At 40.0% G+C, this 17,698-nt stretch overlaps 1 protein-coding gene across 1 annotated transcript in view; it reads left to right on the forward strand.

Annotated features, from left to right (window-relative positions):
- SHQ1 (SHQ1, H/ACA ribonucleoprotein assembly factor) overlaps window positions 1–17,047 on the forward strand; it is a 53,494-nt gene extending 36,447 nt beyond the window's left edge. The window contains exon 11 of the mRNA XM_054387336.1: window positions 15,963–17,047. Within this exon, the coding sequence (XP_054243311.1) occupies window positions 15,963–16,611 (649 nt within the window). The 3' untranslated portion in view covers window positions 16,612–17,047. The remainder of the gene's footprint in view (window positions 1–15,962) is intronic.
- The last annotated feature ends 651 nt before the right edge of the window (window positions 17,048–17,698 follow it).

Consider the following 17,698-nt stretch of genomic DNA (forward strand, 5'->3'; position numbering starts at 1 on the left):
CACATGGTTAATGGAAGCCCAAAAGGCAGCCATGTCCTGGGATACATCCAAAGAAGTGTGACCAGCAGGACAAGGGAGGTGATTCTGCCCCTCTGCTCTGCTCTCGTGAGACCCCATGTGGCATACTGTGTCTGGGTATGCTGCCTCCATATATGAGGGACATGGAACAGCTGGGGTGGGTCCAGAGGAGGGCCAAAAAGATGATCAGAAGGTTGGAGAACCTCCTCTGTTGAGACAGGCTGAGAGAGTTGGGGCTCTTCAGCTGAGAGAAAAGAAGGCTCTGGGGACATCTTAGAGCAGGCTTCCAGTGCCTGAAGGGGTCAAAAAGAAAGCTGGGAAGGGACTTATTAAAAAGGCTTGTAGTGATAGGATGAGAGGGGATGGATTGAAGCTTGAGGAGGGCAGATTTAGACTGGAGATTAGAAAGAAATTCTTTATGGTGAGGGTGGTGAGACACTGGAACAGGTTGCCCAGGGAGGTTGTGGTTGCTCCCTCCCTGGAGGTGTTCAAGGCCCAGGTGTTTGAGGCCTTGAGCAACCTGGTCTAGTGGGAGGTGTCGCTGCCCATGGCAGTGGGGTTGGAAATAGATGATCTTTATGGTCCCTTCCAAACGAAACCGTTCTATGAGCCTATGAAAGTATTTTGCTTGTGCCATTTATGCAGCTGGTTCTTCTTGGCTTCTTTTTTTTTTTTTTTTTTTTTTTTTGTTATATTGTTTATTTTGAGCTTTACAAAACCCTAAACCATAAAATACTTGAATGGAGGAAAACCAGCCTTTTAAAAATCTTTTGGTCTTTTTTGTTTTTTTTTTTTCTAAGCTTCTTGTAGAGTTGATACTCACAAAGTCTTATTCACTCTTCATGGCATTTTCATGTTCCTAGGAATAACTTAACTGGTATCCAAACTCAGGACTACTGCTAAATGAGGGGTGAACAGGGTAACTCTTGCTGGCTGTGCACCTCTACCATGAAAATACTAAATTCAGACAGGAGGCTTCAGGAAAACCTAAAAGGTTTTCAAATTCTGTACTACTAACATGTTAGTTTATTGAATTTTTTTGCCTCTGATGAGGAGAAGAAGGAGTGTATGAACAGGAAAACTAATCAGTGCTTGAAAGCATTCTCAAATGTTAGAGGAGTATGCTAATTTTCAGCTGTTAACCTCTTGGATGCAGCAAGCATGATTCAGAAGAACAAAGGCACCAGCAGTAATATATTCTGGATGAAAATCCTGCTTCTTGGCTCTGTAGAATTAAACTGATTTGTACAGCATGTGTAAAGCACTTCATACAGTTCAGCCCTTAGGAAGACTGCACCTCATAGTATTGTATTTTGTGTGCATTACAGTTTCAGGGTCGACTGTGCTCTGCTTTGGCTGTAGTTCAGGTTTTACTTTACCTTCATTTCTGCCCATGTTAACCCTAACTTAGTGATGGCTGCAGTAATGCCAGGTTTGATAAAACTCCAGTATTCAAAGTAGATGCTGAAGAGAAAAGCCAAATTGCTTTCATGTAGCTGCTTTGAAAGCAGCCTTGCTATTAACATGTACTTTTAGTCTGTGTTCTGGTGTAGCCAGTTATGTTCTTTATCAGTTTAACAGCTCCATTGCCACTGTTGCAATATGCCTTATTTTGATCTATTTTGTGCTTAGAGGATTAAATTTTTCACTATGCTTCTTTAATAGCATTGTTCTTGTGGATACACTGAGGCCACTTAATTCTCTGCTTTCCACTCTGTGGAAAACAAACCAATTTGTTGGATTTTGAAGATTTTTTTTTTTTTTTAATTTACAAGCTTTGCTCTTTCAGCTTAGGAAGAGCCATACCAAGTAGAAGGGATCCATGGAAAGATCTTGGTGCCACTGTGATCATACCTTTTCCACCAACACAAGAAGAAAGCTGTGTTTTATCTGGTTACTTGCCCCTTACTGTCCTGTGATGATTTGCTGGAGTAGCTCATGACTACAATCCCCAATTAGTGTAATTCCTTCTTAGCAGGCTTTACAATCTGGTATTACTACTGCTGGCAGCTAGTTCAGCACGCAGCACTGCCTTTGCTTACTGCTTTGAGTAATCAGGCTGCATTAGGTTTGCCTTTCATTCACTTCTTTGGTGGCCTGAAGTGCTGTGTTAACTTTCAAATGTCCCAGCTGGTTTTCAAGCTTTTACCAATAATGGGAGTGGCCCCTTCAAATGATCTCTCTGCAGGCTTTTTGAAGTTTAGTTTATGCTTGTTTCAGTTTACATACCATCAACCTCAGGAGTTACTTATGTGTCAGTATTCCAGAAAAGAAAAATAAGAATCAAAAAACCCCAACCAACCAACCAACAAAACCTAAACCCCCTCAAAAACCTGAAAACAACCAGAGAAAACACAGAATAAGTTTTTATTGCTTTTTAAAATTAAGATCATCCATTGTTTTCAGAAGTTTAGTCTCAGGGTGTTTAACAATCTGTAAGAATAAACTACCAGTCTTTTCAGATAAAATGTTTTGGTGACGTTAAGTGTTACTCATTTAAATGTAGAAAATGAATTGCAGAAACTGACCTAGATTGGCAGTAGCTACTTACCTGAATAAGGTGCATTTTAGTACAATCAAGTATAAGATGGCATGTTCACAGTAAAAGATTGTAGATCATAGTTACGGATTGGAGCATGTAAGATAGTTGAGGGCAGCTGTTCCAGAAAAATAGGTTGGGTTGTGCTTGAGAATAGTGTGAACCTGAGCACCTACTCATCTCTGAGGCAAGAGGGTGAGTACAGTCTCCAGCTGAAGAAGCAAAGTGCTGTCACTTAGGAGAAGGAAGTGTCATGACCTCAGAATGCATCATTTGTGAGCCTGTGCTAAAGCACAGACTAATTCTAATGTCTGTTCAAAAGATGTTGAAAAATGGAGAGAATTAGGGGAAAAGAGGTTCTGTGACTGTCCATTTCTGAATGACCTATGTTACGGTGAGACATTGAATGAACTCAGTAGTTGATTGGTAAGAAAGTTGAAGATGGATTTGGACTTGTCTTCAAGTATGATAGGACAGAGATTTGGGGGTTTAGCCATTGTGTAGTATAACAAAGAAGAATTACAAATAAAATCCATCTAGTTCAACAGGAAAAAAATCAACCAGCAATACATTTTCACATTCTTCTAGTGAAGAGTAATTATGAGTTGGCTCATTCTCCCTAGGTTGTTGGGTAATTCTCTTCTGTCTTACTTGTTTCCATCAAAATAACAGAGCTCAAAAAAAATACCTCATACTTCAAACACTAGCTATAGGGCCTGGTGTAGAAAGGATTTGAGATTCTGTGCAATTTATTATGCTACTAAAACAGCCTTTTCCAATCTTACAGGAGGAGATGCTATCATTTTCCTTAAAACTTAGATAAGGGTTTACCAATTTATCAAAGAGTACATTGACTGGTGGTGCCTGAATTTGGTAGAGAACCCAGATTTATTTTCATCCCAAGTCATCTGCTCTTAATCCTTAGATCACAGTTCTTTGATTTAAAACTAATAATTTGCTAGCACATTATATATGTCTCCTCTTTCACTGTTTTGATGCATGTTTTTAATACAGTTTCTTTTTGTTTACTGTCATCTCAAGCTGCTGTGCCTCTCATTAAGTGTTGCATCTTATTTAAGACCTGAGCTGTCACTTCAATTGTCTGTAAAGCAGTAGGTGAACAGAGAGCACATTGTAAATAACAATACTCAAGTAATGTAATATACTGACTTAAGAGGCTTAAAGCAAGACACTGTTTGCCCTGAGGGCTGAAAAAGGTGAAAGACAGGTGGATATAACACCAGAAACTCCCCTTTATATATGTTTTAGCAGGCCCTGTAAAACATGGATCTTTAACAAGGGATTTAATCTCTCCTCTCAGCTGCTAGCTGCAGTTTCCTTTGATGTTTTTCCTCTCCTTCCCTCTGTTGTTTTCTTTTTATTTATTCCATCACTTTTCTATAGCTCATACTCCTTCAGGCTGTGTCTGAATGCACCTTGCTGTGGGTAGAGAAAGCAAAGAAGAAAGCCATTTCTCCTGCCTCCCCTCAGGCTACTGCTTTGATTTTCCCAAGTCGTTGGGAGGCAGTTCCTATCTGCCTACAGAAGGGTCAGTGATCTGTGTCATGTCTTTTCAGTCAGCATGCCTCAGCTGACTCCTCTTCTGTTTTGACTAGGGGAAGGATGAGCTTGTAAGCAGGTGGAGTGTGCAGCTGTGATCAAAGTGAGACGCTGATCTGCAGGCTGGTAGTGTATCCCTGTTTTGTTTCCAGCCCTGTCAGTACCTAGCTTGGTCTTTTCCACCTGCCCCATAAACTTCAAGATAACAGAAGCAGAAACAGAAAACACATTGGATGAGTTGATAGTTTAGGCTATGGGCTAATGCACACCCTCCACTATTCCTTGGGCACTCCTTGGAAGAGCTGGACACTGTGGGCCAGCTGCATGACTCAGCTGGCATGGTCTGCAAGTTTCCTTGTCGTGGTCAGGAAGCCAGCTCTAGAGCCAGTTCTGTGGGGAGTGCTAGTGTTATTATTGCTGTTAGTTGCTGTTATTCATAAGAGGCATCATGCTCTGGAGCATCTGATACTAGGTGCCCTACAAACACTACAAGATTGGGGAAGAGATGATGGGAGCAGGCAGTTCAGTGAAAATCTGCTTTCCTGGCAGAAATCTGCAAGATGCTGAGATTTAGTGTCTTTTTATGTTTAGATTGAGTTGAGAATGGACTGTGAGTGGGAAGGCTACAGGTGGTCTTTTCCCTTCAAGTGTTAAAGGTGTCAATCAGAAGTGATGAAGCAGTGTCAAAGTTAAAACTCTGGTCAACCTCACTAGGACTTGTGTTGCTTGCTGGGAAACAGCTTGAGAGGGTGCTGCAAAGGGCTATGAAGATGATGAGAGGGCTAGAAAACCTCTTCTGAAGACGGGCTGAGGGACTTAGGGCTTTTGAGCCTGGAGAAGACTGAAAGGGAATTTATCAATGCTTACAAATACTTAAAGGGTGGATGTTGAGAGGATGGGGCCTGGTTTGTTTTTTTTTTTTTCAGTCGTGCCCAGTGACATGACAAGAGGTAATGGGCACAAACTTGAATGTAGGAAGTTCCATCTAAGCGTGAGGAGGGACATCTTTACTTTGAAGGTGGTGGAACACTGGAACAGGCTGCCCAGAGAGGTGGAATTTCTGTCTCTGAAGTCATTGGAAACCCATGTGGACTCCTAACACAGTTTGGGGAGTGCTATCTTCTAGGTGCCAGCAATGAGGGTGAAGACCAAGTTCTAGGTAATGGCAGTTAAGAAATTTGAGGGAGATGTAGGTAGTGGAGCACAGTTGGGGGTGTTCCATTGCTATAGTACAGCCAGTATTTTCACATTACAAAATCTGCTCCTTTCTATGCATGTTTTGTGGCAAGTTATCTATTCATCTTTCATTGTTTGTATTTGTCATATATAACTCAAAACTTGCCTTTGTTAGATGTTTAGACTGGCTGCAACTTACTGAAACTATTTTGGCAACACCAAGCTGCTTCTAAACTCAGTTAAAACATCTAAATACTGTGCAGCTTCCTTTTATAGTCCAATATTAATTCTCAGTCTGTTTTCTCTTACGAATATTTTCATAGTATCATCTCTATAAGTAAGCTGTCTGTGGTATGTTTGGTTTCAACTTATCAAGAAGACCAAGTAATGAAAGTAAGATGTTCTATTGGAAAGCTTCATCTTTTTTTTTTTTTTTTGTTTTTTAAATATTTATAACTGTGAAGTTTCAGCTCATGCAGTATTTAGATTCACTATGAAAGAAGCTCTGTGGAATTTCAGAATAAATATGGAGGGAAAGTCACTTGAAATATTCCAACTTATTAACATAAAAGAAATCACTTAAATTGAAATGATGGTGCTGTGTTTTATATTTGATTTATGGTTAACAAACTGTAGTACTTTAAGCTAGGTATATAGCAGTTCATGTTTACAAGACTGCAAGTTGAATTGAAATGCAGTGTATGTGTATCACTCTTTCAGTTTCAGAGTTCATCTAATGCCCTTTGAAAGCCAGAATTCCAAGATGAAAGCATTTTATGTTCCCCTTAAACCCACTGGATTCTTCCACATCAGCCATTGTTTTATGGTGCAGGACTGCTTTCTGTCACCTGAAGATAAGTAGTGGAGTTTTCTTGTCAAATGTAGCCTCTTTATGCTGGATTTCTGCTCTTCTGTCAGTTTGAAGTGGTGACATCTTGCTTACATAGAGATCTATTTTCCAGACTTCTTTTTGAACCCAGTGCTCCATTTTTTATAGTGTGCTTTTGCTTTATTTAAGATAGAGATTTGGCGTGCAGTGAACTCTTTTCCAGTCTCCACTTTGTCTGATTGCCTGCATGGGAGGGAGGAAAAAATAGTTTCTTTAAACTTCCTACAAACCCAAGCTTTGTGTCCTAATCTCTTCACCACATCCTTGGACACCTCTAGCAGGCAAGCAGCAGCATATGCAGTAGCTGGTTTTAGCGTTGGTCGGCTGGTGCCTGCTGCGGCCTCCTAGCAAGCAAATATGTGGTAGCTGTGTTCTGCTGGCCTTTCCTCCTAGTGTTTGTTATTTGTACCTTGGCTTATTTTCAGGAAATATGTAGGAATTTAAAGATCTTTTCAAAACTCAGGTTGGTCTTAAATTTAATCCAAGTTGCCTGGTGCTTCCTAGAGTTATTAGAATGGAAATAATTAGTAGAGAGTACAGACATGTGTAATATAACTATGTAAACTAAAGTTATTTAGGCTAAAAATCAGAATCTAGCCTCCTGAGAAATGAAAAGAATGAATTCTTACCTGCAATTGCATCAAATCCCTTGAATTTACTGAGCACTCTTTATTTTAGCAGCTGGCTTTTCATGAGGAAGTACAGAAATTAAGCAGTCTTCAGTGCTGTGTTGTGGAGATGGTTTATTTCTTTCTGGGGAAGACAGTGGTTAATCTGGTACTAAATCATCTGAACAAATGTTGCATTATTTCTTTTGTGTTTACCCTCGTCTGTCTTTCTTCTGCAGCAGATAATGGAGTGGATTAGTTAAAGTTTAGGGCAATTTTTACCTGAGCCCTGAAAAAAAAATGGCCCCGTTTCTCCTTCACTAATGTATTAAATTCAGCTTTGTTCTTGTATTCTCTTCCATACTCATTGATCAGAGCTAATGAGATTTTAATGGAGTTATTTATTGGTTCTGCCTCTTGCTATAAAAATGTATAATAAACTAAGCCCATGAAACTGTGGAATGGAGCTGTTTGTGTTTATCTCCCTGGTTGTTAATTGCACTACCTGTTCTGGGATTCTCTCAGAACTCATAAGCCAAGGAGAGTTACAATGAGCCAGCCAGCTAATAAAGACTGGGAAGTGATTCAGTAAATGTTGCATATTCATCTTTCCTTTTAACTGATACAATAAGAGGTGCTATTTTTGAAAGGATATGTTAAAAAATAAACCCAAGGTTTTAGACTTTCTTATTCATTAAGAATCTGTGGTATTTGCTGTGCATGGCACAAGCATAAAATAATATTACCTGTGCTTTGCTGGATGAGGGCCTTTTGTTTCCATGGCAGGGTTGCCCTGTGGTTCAGGTGCTGTGTGTATTTTCTTTTCCACTTCATGCCTTAAATTTCAGGGTAGTGTTGTTATGCTTTCTTAAGCTTTAGCCATGTTTCACTGCAGGGAATAGTTGTGTTCCCAGAGCTGGATGAAATAAGAGCTGTGCATAGTTTCCCTAAGCTTGTGGGGAATTGGGATAAAGGCATGTGTAAGGTACTCTGCAGTATAACCAGAGTAAAGTTAGGTTTGCTGTCATAAAATCATAGAATGGTTTGGGTTGGAAGGGACCTCCAAAGGTCCTCTTGTCAATCCCCCTGCAGTGAGCAGGGACATCTCCTGCTAGATCAGGTTGCTTAGAGCCTTGTCAAGCCTGACCTTGAATAGCTTCAGGGATGAGGCCTCAACTACTTCCCCAGGCAAACCGTTGCAGTGTTCCATCACCCTCATGGTAAGGAACTTGTTCCTAATATCTGATTTAAGTCTCTTCTTCTCTAATTTCAAACCATTGCCCCTCATCCTATTACTACAGGCCTTTGTAAACAGCCCTCTGCAGCCTTCTTGTAGGCCTCCTTCAAGTAATGGAAGGCCACTATTAGCTCTTCGCAGAGCCTTCTCTTCTCTGGGCTGAATGACCCCAGATCCACAGCCTGTCCTTAATCTGCAACACATCAGCGTAGAGAAAGGCAAAGAGGTTGTCATGATCTATGGACTGACCTTGTGTTATGAATTTCTTTCAGAACTTCACTTGGAGTATTTTTGCTCACCAGTTCTGAACTTGTTTTCTCAAAACTATTTCAGTGTGGCTGGAGGTCACTAACTAGTGTAGAACTTAAAGCACTCATTAGGAATAACCTTGAAAGTGAGATTTTAAATGGTGAAATGTTGCATCTCATATAAAGCACATGCTAAAAGGTGTAATTGAGTCTTGGTCTCTTTTCTCCAGATTTTGACACTCATGTTCTTTTCTAACCCGTGACTTTAAAAGAGTAGCTCCAGCAAATGGATGATGTGTTTAGTGTGATGAGTTTATTATTATTGCAGCTAAATGTCCATTCTTTCCCTGAACTGGAGGATTTTTGTGTTATCTAATCTCATTGTTCAACCATTTATCCTTTTTTGTAATGTTGATTTTAGATGTTTCTACGTTAATGAGGTCTTCTTTTGCATTCAACACCATCGTTGTTATCAGTTGAATGTTTTACCAGTTGGGGTGGATCAAGCTTAGGCTCTTTCATGTCTTGAATATTTTGTTAAAATCAATTCTGTATCATAAGACTTAAATCGTTATATTATGTTTTTTCTTCCTAGCTGTTTGAAATTGTGTGTCAAGTGTGGTGGGATGTTTGACTTTAAGTTGTCTTTCTGAGAAAAGCATGCTACTGCTGGTCCAAAGCCCAGAAGCTGAAGTTATGTTACAGTAATTCAAGAGTATGTGTCTCTCCCCCAGTTTATCCTCCCCTCCTGGGTGTCAGAATGTGTTTTCAGTGATTTATTTATGGTGTTGCCTCACAGGGTGAGCTCAATTATCAGCTTCAGGAGACTTTCCCCAAAGATCACCAGCTTGGTTGCTCAGGCAGCTGTGCAGGACTAGATAGAAGCTGACACCTGAATTTTAGGAGACCAATTTTTCTTCATAAGCATATATAAGAATAATTGGATGCTTTGCCAGTGTTGTCATTCTTGTAAGAGCTTACTTTCTTATGTTTGGCTCTAACGTGTCGAGCCTTCTGCCTCAAGAGAGCTTAAGTGGTAGACTTACTGCCATAGGGATATTAATTTTCATCAAGATCATGACAGAGTTCCTGTGGGAAGTTAATGTTGGCATTATCAAGGGACTGAACGTTGAACAATGTCTCTTCATACCCCTTTTGTCTGGACAGATAAGGCTTAGACTGAGAGACAGTGATGGATGGAATCCAGCAAGAACCACTCTGAGCAGGAGAAAATAAGATGATCTGAAGAGTCTGGGGAGCCTGACCCTCTTGCAGGTGCCCTTTTGTTCACCAGTTACAGTCCATGCAGAAACTCCACTTGTGTCCTATTGCAGCCTGTCCTCACCCAGTCTTGTGGTAAGGCAGGAAACTTCATTGTCCCTTATAGTTTAACTGGCATCTCAGTGTCTTGCAGACACTAAATTTACACGTCTTCTGTATCTGAACTGCTGAGGCTCTGCTTTGGGATTAATACCTGGTGATGTCTGAGATAATATTAACTCTAGAATTGTCTTAATACTTACAGTGCCTCTGGCTAAAAGAATAATTGTGGGAAGTTGTAAGCAATGTTGCCAGGTATGTAATTTGGAACACATTTGAAGTGGTTCTACTCTTGTCTGGCTGCATTGCTTGTTATATTACCTGTTTTTATCTAAGAGTCTGTGAAGCTCTCTATTCTAAGTCATGAGTTTTGCCAGGCCTTGCTGAGAAAGATGTTTTAAATATAGACTTGACACTTTGAGCTTGGTTGTTTCTTGTGCAGTAAATGCAGAAGTTTAAGGCAGCTGGGAATACCTGGTGATGCAGCAGGCAGAAAGTCTTTTGCTTCATGCAGCAGCTTTACTATTAGATGGATCTGATGTGTCCAGAGCTCCAGCTGAGTGGAGATAAGTTAAATAACTCCCCTTTTTAAAGTATTTGTCAGCCCTGCTGAGTGACACAGCGTGCTGCTGGTTTGTATTTGACTGCCTCTCAAGGAGCTGTAGGCCTACCAAGGACTGGCTGCTTGGCAGTGAGACAGGCCCTGTTTCATCTTTGGGGGAACCTGGGACTCTGCAGAGGCACGTCTGCACTTGAAGTATCTACTGCTCCTTTCAGACTTGTTTATCTTGCCTGTAAGGCTTACAGATAATTAACATAGAGTGTTTTACATTTAAAACAGGTCTTGTCAGCCCTGTGGAGCCAAGTTGGAGCACTCCTAGCTTGGAGGACTGATTTCCCATTGTAAAGCAGTGAATACACCCTAATCACATTCAAACAACATAATATAACAAGACTTTAGTTGATTCCAAGATTAGTTAGGTTTCAGCCTGGTTCCAGTTAGATCACATTCAAACACCTGGCTGCTAACCAAAGCTGTTGTCAGTGGTTTTGATATGCAGGTTCCCATGCTTTGTTGCTTTTGTGCTGTGCCTGGGCAAGGACATCTCAGTCTGCCACAGCGGCACTCATGCACTGCACGCTGACTGTGATTGAGCCAGGGTAAATAATAGGAAAATTCTGTTGTGTTTTGCCATGTCTTACACCTGGTTTACACATTGTGCTTCAGAAAAGTGGCTGTTTGTATACATCTGTCAAATGCAAAGCCAAACTTAAGAGGCCATAGAAATAATCCCTCTATTGCTTACAAAAACAAAAGCAAGCTGGGGCTTGTGCCTGTACAAGCAAAGTCACTTTTCATTCCACAGTGAAATGTTACTGACTTCTGCTTGGAGAGGCCATGTTGCCAGTGTGACTGTTTACTGCCATGTTTGCAAGTACTTTGCACAGTGTTTTAGATACATAATGCCCATGCCATGACTGATTATGCAGTGCCACCCATCATACAGAATGAGGAACAGGATGCTGATTTTCATATTTCCATGTTTTCTTTGTGTTTTGGTTTTTTTTTACATAACTAAACTACTGAAGCAGAAGAATTGGATGTAAGGCAAGTACCAGGCAGATGGAAAGGCCTTGGCCCATTAACACTTTTTCTTTAAAGCTTTTCCCTTTGTTAGTGTTGTTTCTGACTGATGGACACTTTGTACAAAAGCATAATTATTTTTTCCCAAATGTTCAAATACATGGAAGATTTTGTGCCTGGACGTATCCCACAAGTCCTGCATTTATTTTCCTACTTTCTGTGGCTAGGTTGACCTTTGTTGTCTTCTAGCTTATGTTAAATCTTCCTTGGAAACAATCAAATCCCTAATGTCTGCCTTCTGTGAGACACCTTTCTAGTAGCTCCATGTTCTAGAGATAGAAGCTATCTTGATTCACTAGATCCTGGGACCTTCTATTCCTTGGAACAGATAGAACTGAGCCTGTAGAAGCATTAGTCTTTAACTGGACAAGTTGTGTCCTTCTCCCATTCTAGCTGCTGCTTGTGCCTCAGCACTGCAGTTGGTCCCGCTTATCATCACTTCTCTTCATGCTGCCACAGTAAACCTGTAATGAGTTCCCTTTCCTGTTGCCATAATCCTCTTCTTTCTCTCCCTCTGTTATCCATCTCCCTTTATTTACTAAATCTCCTTTGATTCTTTGCTCTTTTCACTCCAGTTTTACTCTTTCATGATCTGAGATCAGTGGAAAAAAAATCTATTTTTTTCTTCCATCACATGGAGAAGCTCTCCTGTGCCTAGACAAGGATTACAGTAGTTCTGTCCTGAAATTTTTAATTCCAGACTACATGGGCAAGCCCTGAGATGCCTCTGTTCTTATCTGTTCCTCAAAGCTATACATTAAACAAAACATGCATCTGATCAGTTTAACCTGTAATTAAGCATTTTCCTTAAGCAACTGACATCTTGATAACTAATAATTATCATGTGTAGCACCTTTAAAGCCTATTATGCATGTTTATGTAAGAACACCATTACCATAATAATAAGATATCATTACCACCAATGTGCATAAGGAATGAGCATGTCTTAAAGTAATCATACAATTCCATTAATCATACTTGAAAAATTAAAGTATTTGCTCTCTAATCTCTAAAACACACTCAAAAGATTTTGGAAACAGCAGGACCTGTTTAGTACAAGACTCTTAACACATACCTCTTTTTGGGTGTCTCACTTTTGTTGCCTGAATTTCAGCTAAGGAAATCATTGGCTCAGAGCCCCACAGTCTCCTGTTGAAAGCATTTCCGTGCTCTGATTTTTATGCTGTTTGCCTTGAGTGAGTTAGTTTTTTAATCCAGTGAGTGCTGCCACCCATTCTTAGGGCTGGTGTGAAATGCACTTCTTAAACTCAGTTCTCCTAGAAATTAGCTAATTGCCTTAAACAAGATGGACTGATAGCTAATTGTAATGCTGTTAAGTCTCTTGCACGGCAGGAGGGGAAAAAAAAGCTGTTGTTCAAATGCTCTTTTTTCTTCTAATGGAAGACTGGAAAGCTGGGGAGTGGAGTTTCCTGCTTTTATGTATAAATTCATCAAGAGTGAGTTTTGAGTTTCTCATATTGAAATGTTGAGCTTTCTGAACTGTCCATTTTTTTTCTGGAAGAGACTTGATGACCAGTGTGAAAGTGATAAGAAGCATTTAGCCTGCTAAGAAAGCTGAACAACTGAAGAGGGACTTATGCGTGCTGTTTTAATCAATTATTAGAAGATTCCTGTTATGGTTGGCCTAACATGATCTTTAGGGGATTGGTGGTGCAGAGAGAAAGAAGGTTGTGCAGGTCTGTATGAAGTGTGCACCCTGAAACATGCTGGTTGGGTAGTTCATGAGCTGTGTCCTTGTGCGTGGTGCTGCGCCGTGGGACCACTGCAGTAAGGCAGTTGTAGAGGTTAGGGGGATAGACAGAATTGTTGGCTTTTTGCAGGCATTTCCTCATCCAGGCAGAGTTAGTGCTGTTATTGGTAGAAGGGAAGAGCAGGCTGCTTCATTGATGTTGTTTTTTTTTTCTACAATCCTTTCTAAATATAAAAAGTGTGTCCTCTCCTTGTGGTTCTACTGACACTTTTGAGTAAAAGTACTAAACATGATACAGTTCTATGAAATCAGTTGTCATTACTTTGTAAGTGTATTTTGATCACTCAAAAGGAATTAACCCAAGGTTCTCAGACTAAGAATGCTTTTTGCAATTCTACAGCTGTCCAGCACAACGATGTTTGTAGCTGTCAGGCACCAGCCTTTTCATTCATTCTCTTTGAACTCATTGATAAAAATCTGCTTGTGTAAAGAGTCACTAAACACTTACTGCTTTAGTGAGGCCATTTTTATCTGTCCTCAGTAGGACCACATCTAATTTAGTAATACAACTTAGGTTGAATCAGATGAGTGGATCACTGTGTGTTTTCTTCTTTAACACCTGGCATTAAGTAATCTGGAGATCAGTGAAGTATTTATCCATGCCAAAGGGTACATGGTGCCACACATCTCCTTAATCATTCAATTGTGTGACAGGTCTCTATATCCAATGTGTTACCTGATTTATAAGGGAATAGTAAAAGAGGAGGGGAGGACTTTAAAGGAGTAATTTCAAGGACTGAGAGTATCTGCCAGGAGAAATATGTAGGAAAAAATAGAACAGCTGAAATAGAGAAAAGCCAAAAAGTACATCTAGGATAGGGAAACAAAGTGACAAGACTTGATAGAAGATACATGAGAACAAACAGGACTTTCACAATTGATTTGCTATCTGTAGTGGCACTAGTAAAACGGGTGGGTGAGACTATGGCAGCTGGAGCTGAAGATGTATCACCAGAGGAAATTGTTGTGTCTCCAGTTCTTTGCTTGTGGCTGTCAATGAAATTAAAAGCAACTAGAAATAAAATGGATACAAAGGAGGGTTCTTTGTCACAAGACACATTTAGCTTTGGGAGCTGGTTATATTGTTGTGGACAGTCAGGCAGTGGGGCAGGAGAAATTATTTGGACCTTCATAGCATCAGCAGCTCTCACAGTGGAAGGGGATACAGACGCATGTCTGTAGTTAGGAGTGAGGAGACTGTTTCAAAAGCAAAGCAAAACACTTTCTGAAAGGGATATAAACTGGTGTGACTGGGGGTATAAACCAGCCTCTCACCACTGTGCTTAGGAAGCAGATTTCCCTGCAAGGCAGTTACTCTTTTACCACCTATCTGCAAGGCTTCATGAACCTTTCTATGCATCACTTCACTGCTGCTTCTTTCTCTTTAGCTATGGAGAATGCTCTCTTTGTTCCAAATTAAGTTGGCAACTTCTCAAACCCACCATAACCAAGTTCTCAATTAAAAAAAAAAAAAAAAGGGAAATGGGAAATATATGACCAAGAATAAAAAAAAAAGGCAAAGTAAGCAGCTCTTTAAAATTTGGTGCCCATGTTTATATTAGATCTGCTAGGATAATGTTGTGATTTAATTCTTAGCTTTCGATTTTAAAATTCTGAAGATATAAATTGTTCTCTGCTGCTTCACTTCTGGGGAACACTTATTACTTAGTTTTCTAGTCTATGGCTTGAACCAAGGCAGTTTAGTGTGTTTTATTCCAAGTTCAGCTTTTAAACGTTGCACACTGTCTCTGTACAATGTGTAAGAATCTGCACTGAATTTCCCTTCCCCCACTTTTAAATACAATTCCTTTAGGAGGAAGAGAAAAAAAAATGAAGCGTCTATGTTATACTGAGTAATTATGCCCCCCGGGAAATAGAATATAAAGATCTTTAAAATCATTCAAGTGAGAGAACAAGCACTTTAACTTTTGCCTCGCAGGAGTCATGTATTACATTATCAGCTACTTGCTCCTGTGTCAGTGTGTCATGCCTTGCAGGTTAGCAAGTTTGGCAGAGGAAATGAAACCCAGTCAGTTACTGCAGGATTTATAGTAGACCTGCTGTTGCAGGAAGTGGTGAAAAGTTGATTGATAGTCTGAGGCAAAACTCTACAACAAGAAACAGGATGTATGTTTGTTATTTTAGACCCATTTTCCTCTCTGCTCCCCACCCCTCCATTTCAAGGCAACCTTTTACTTTTTGTTCTCTCTTTATAAAATCCATGATGCCCTTCTTTGCTAGAGCATGTGCTGGCTTCAAAACACTTGAGGACGTGGATAGGGCTCTAGCTAAGACTTGAAGCTGATGTTGCACGCCTGCTTCATTAGAGGTGTTTATCTAAGTGGGCCTGATATTTCTGTGGAATTATATTTCAGGTGAGTTAACAAGTGAAAGGTAAAAGGCATCTACAGGCAGAATATTGAGCATCTCCTGCTGTCATAGGTGTACCAAGCTAGCTCTGAAAGAAGAATTTATCACTGAGATGGATTGGATCAGCTATGTTTTATCAGTTCATCTGCATTTAACAAGCGTATCTGGAAGGGGTTAGTAAAGCAAAAGGATTTTGCTGCAAATAATCCAGGAATTCAGTGCCAAAGGCAGCAATCCTTTTGATTGCTGATTCTGATCAAAAAGGTTTGATCAGAAATCCACCTTCCCTTACTGTGTACTGCTGAAAACTGAGCAGCAGTATCTTGTCTGAAGGTGTTATGGAAGACTTTCAGTGTGATGACATCAAACTGTGGGAAAAGTTCCCCCAACTAATAGTGATTATGAGGGTTTTGTTTTGTTTTTTTTTTCCCTTGCAGCATCTGCTTTTATAACCATAGCTGTAGAAGAATGTTGTTTGCAAGGCAAATAAATGGTAGGAGTGTTTCAGATTTGTGTTCATGTTATCAAATGGGAAAGTTCTGTTTGTAAGGTTAATCAACATATCTTGTTCTCTGTTAAAGGTCAAAAAAGTTGGCTGCACTCTCTGACTCCTTGCAGAAAGCCACACTTGCTAAGTCCCACATAGGATTTGAACTAGAAGAGCTGGAAGCAGCAGCAGTGCTGGTACAAGAGGAGGAGAACATGTTAAAAGCTGCTGGCACAGTTTCTGAGCAACAGCTGCCTTCCTCTGAGTCGGAGACAAGTGACTCTGAAGAATCAAGCAGTACTTCATCATCTGAGACAGAAGGCTCTGATTCAGATGAGCAAGAGTCCTCAACCAGTGAAGATGGGAAAATAAATTCTTTACAAGGCACGCTTCAAGAGGAGAGGACAGCTCCACTTATTGACTGTAATGGATTAAGGCAGGGCACAAACACTTTGGTGACTGAGGTTAGTGATGAAAAATCAAGGGTTTCTTTGCCATCTACATCTGTTCCTGGGAAATTGATAGAAGAATTAGAAAAGCAAATGCAGACTGCAATTAGACTTTCAGAACAGCCTGAAGGACTGGCTACTGCAAGCTGCATTTTAAAGGAACAAGAAGAAAACTGTGTGTCTGAACCTGACAGATGCTCAAAAGATACTACTGAGAAGGGAAATTTCTTGGAGGTGTCTTCAAAGACAAGCCCATTGCTTTTTCTCTGCAGCAGAGACGAAGACAAAGACTAAAGGACCACCTTAGAACATGATGTGACCCACTAGCAGCACAGCTCACTGCTTACAATAAGCTGTTCCCAAGGCTGTCCGGAGCTGCAGAAAGGAGTTGATATTTTTCTTCTTTGTTGTGCTGACAGTTTGAAGGACAAGACTGCTTTGAAAAGTACTGATATGACTGTATGGTAGATGGCCACATAGTGAGACTTTTATTTTTCTTCTCTGATTCAGCAGTCTCAGATTTCCTTTTCTACATGTAGGAATGTGTTATTTCAGTAAACTTCTAGAAACAGTTTTTATTAAGCTTATTTGGTACTAGAATGATGTCCTGATCAAGTACAACTGAAATGAGGAGCAGCATCGTTTTAATTATCTTTAGCTGTTGGGATTTACTTGAAAAATATCCTCTTTATGTTTGTATAAACCTGTTTGTGAAATTTTTATGTTTGGGTTTGGGGGTTTTTAAATTTTAAGTTGAATTATAGATAATAATTTGAAATAGAATGGTTATGGCTTTAGAAGTCTAAAGAGTTCTGAAAGATTATTTTTAAATTTTTTTTTTTAATACAAAAGAAAGGAAATTTCCTTGTCATCTGTGCAGGACAGAGGGGTTAGAGCTTGTTTCTGCAGGACAGAGGGATTAGAGCTTGTTTCTGCAGGATAGAGGGATTAGAGGTTGTTTCTACCAGACAGCTTATATATTGCAGTTCTTACATAAGTAATTTCAAAGTTTTGTCATGTATTTCTTCTTTTGTGTTGTTTATGAACTTTCTTATATGTGGACACTGCTGTTGCTCTTTGTAAAACTGAAATCCTAGTTCTTACTTCTTTTGCATATGCTCCTCATATCACTGCAGTACATGGTATAGTGGTCTTGAGTACAGGAATAAATGCAAACCTGTGCTGTCTAGACCTGGCTTTCTTAGTCTGTTATGTAACTTCAACCAAGTTGGTTTTGCCTTTGTATTGTTAAAATAATCCAGTCAGACAATATGGTTTGTGCTAACTTCTGTTAACTTGTAGATATGTTCTTGGGATCTGGTGGCTACTGCAAATTATGCTGCTGCTATTCAGTCAGGATTTGGGAGGGAAGCAGGATGGG

This window comes from Indicator indicator, chromosome 15 (assembly GCF_027791375.1).
Source record: "Indicator indicator isolate 239-I01 chromosome 15, UM_Iind_1.1, whole genome shotgun sequence".
NCBI classification, from domain to species: Eukaryota; Metazoa; Chordata; class Aves; order Piciformes; family Indicatoridae; genus Indicator; species Indicator indicator.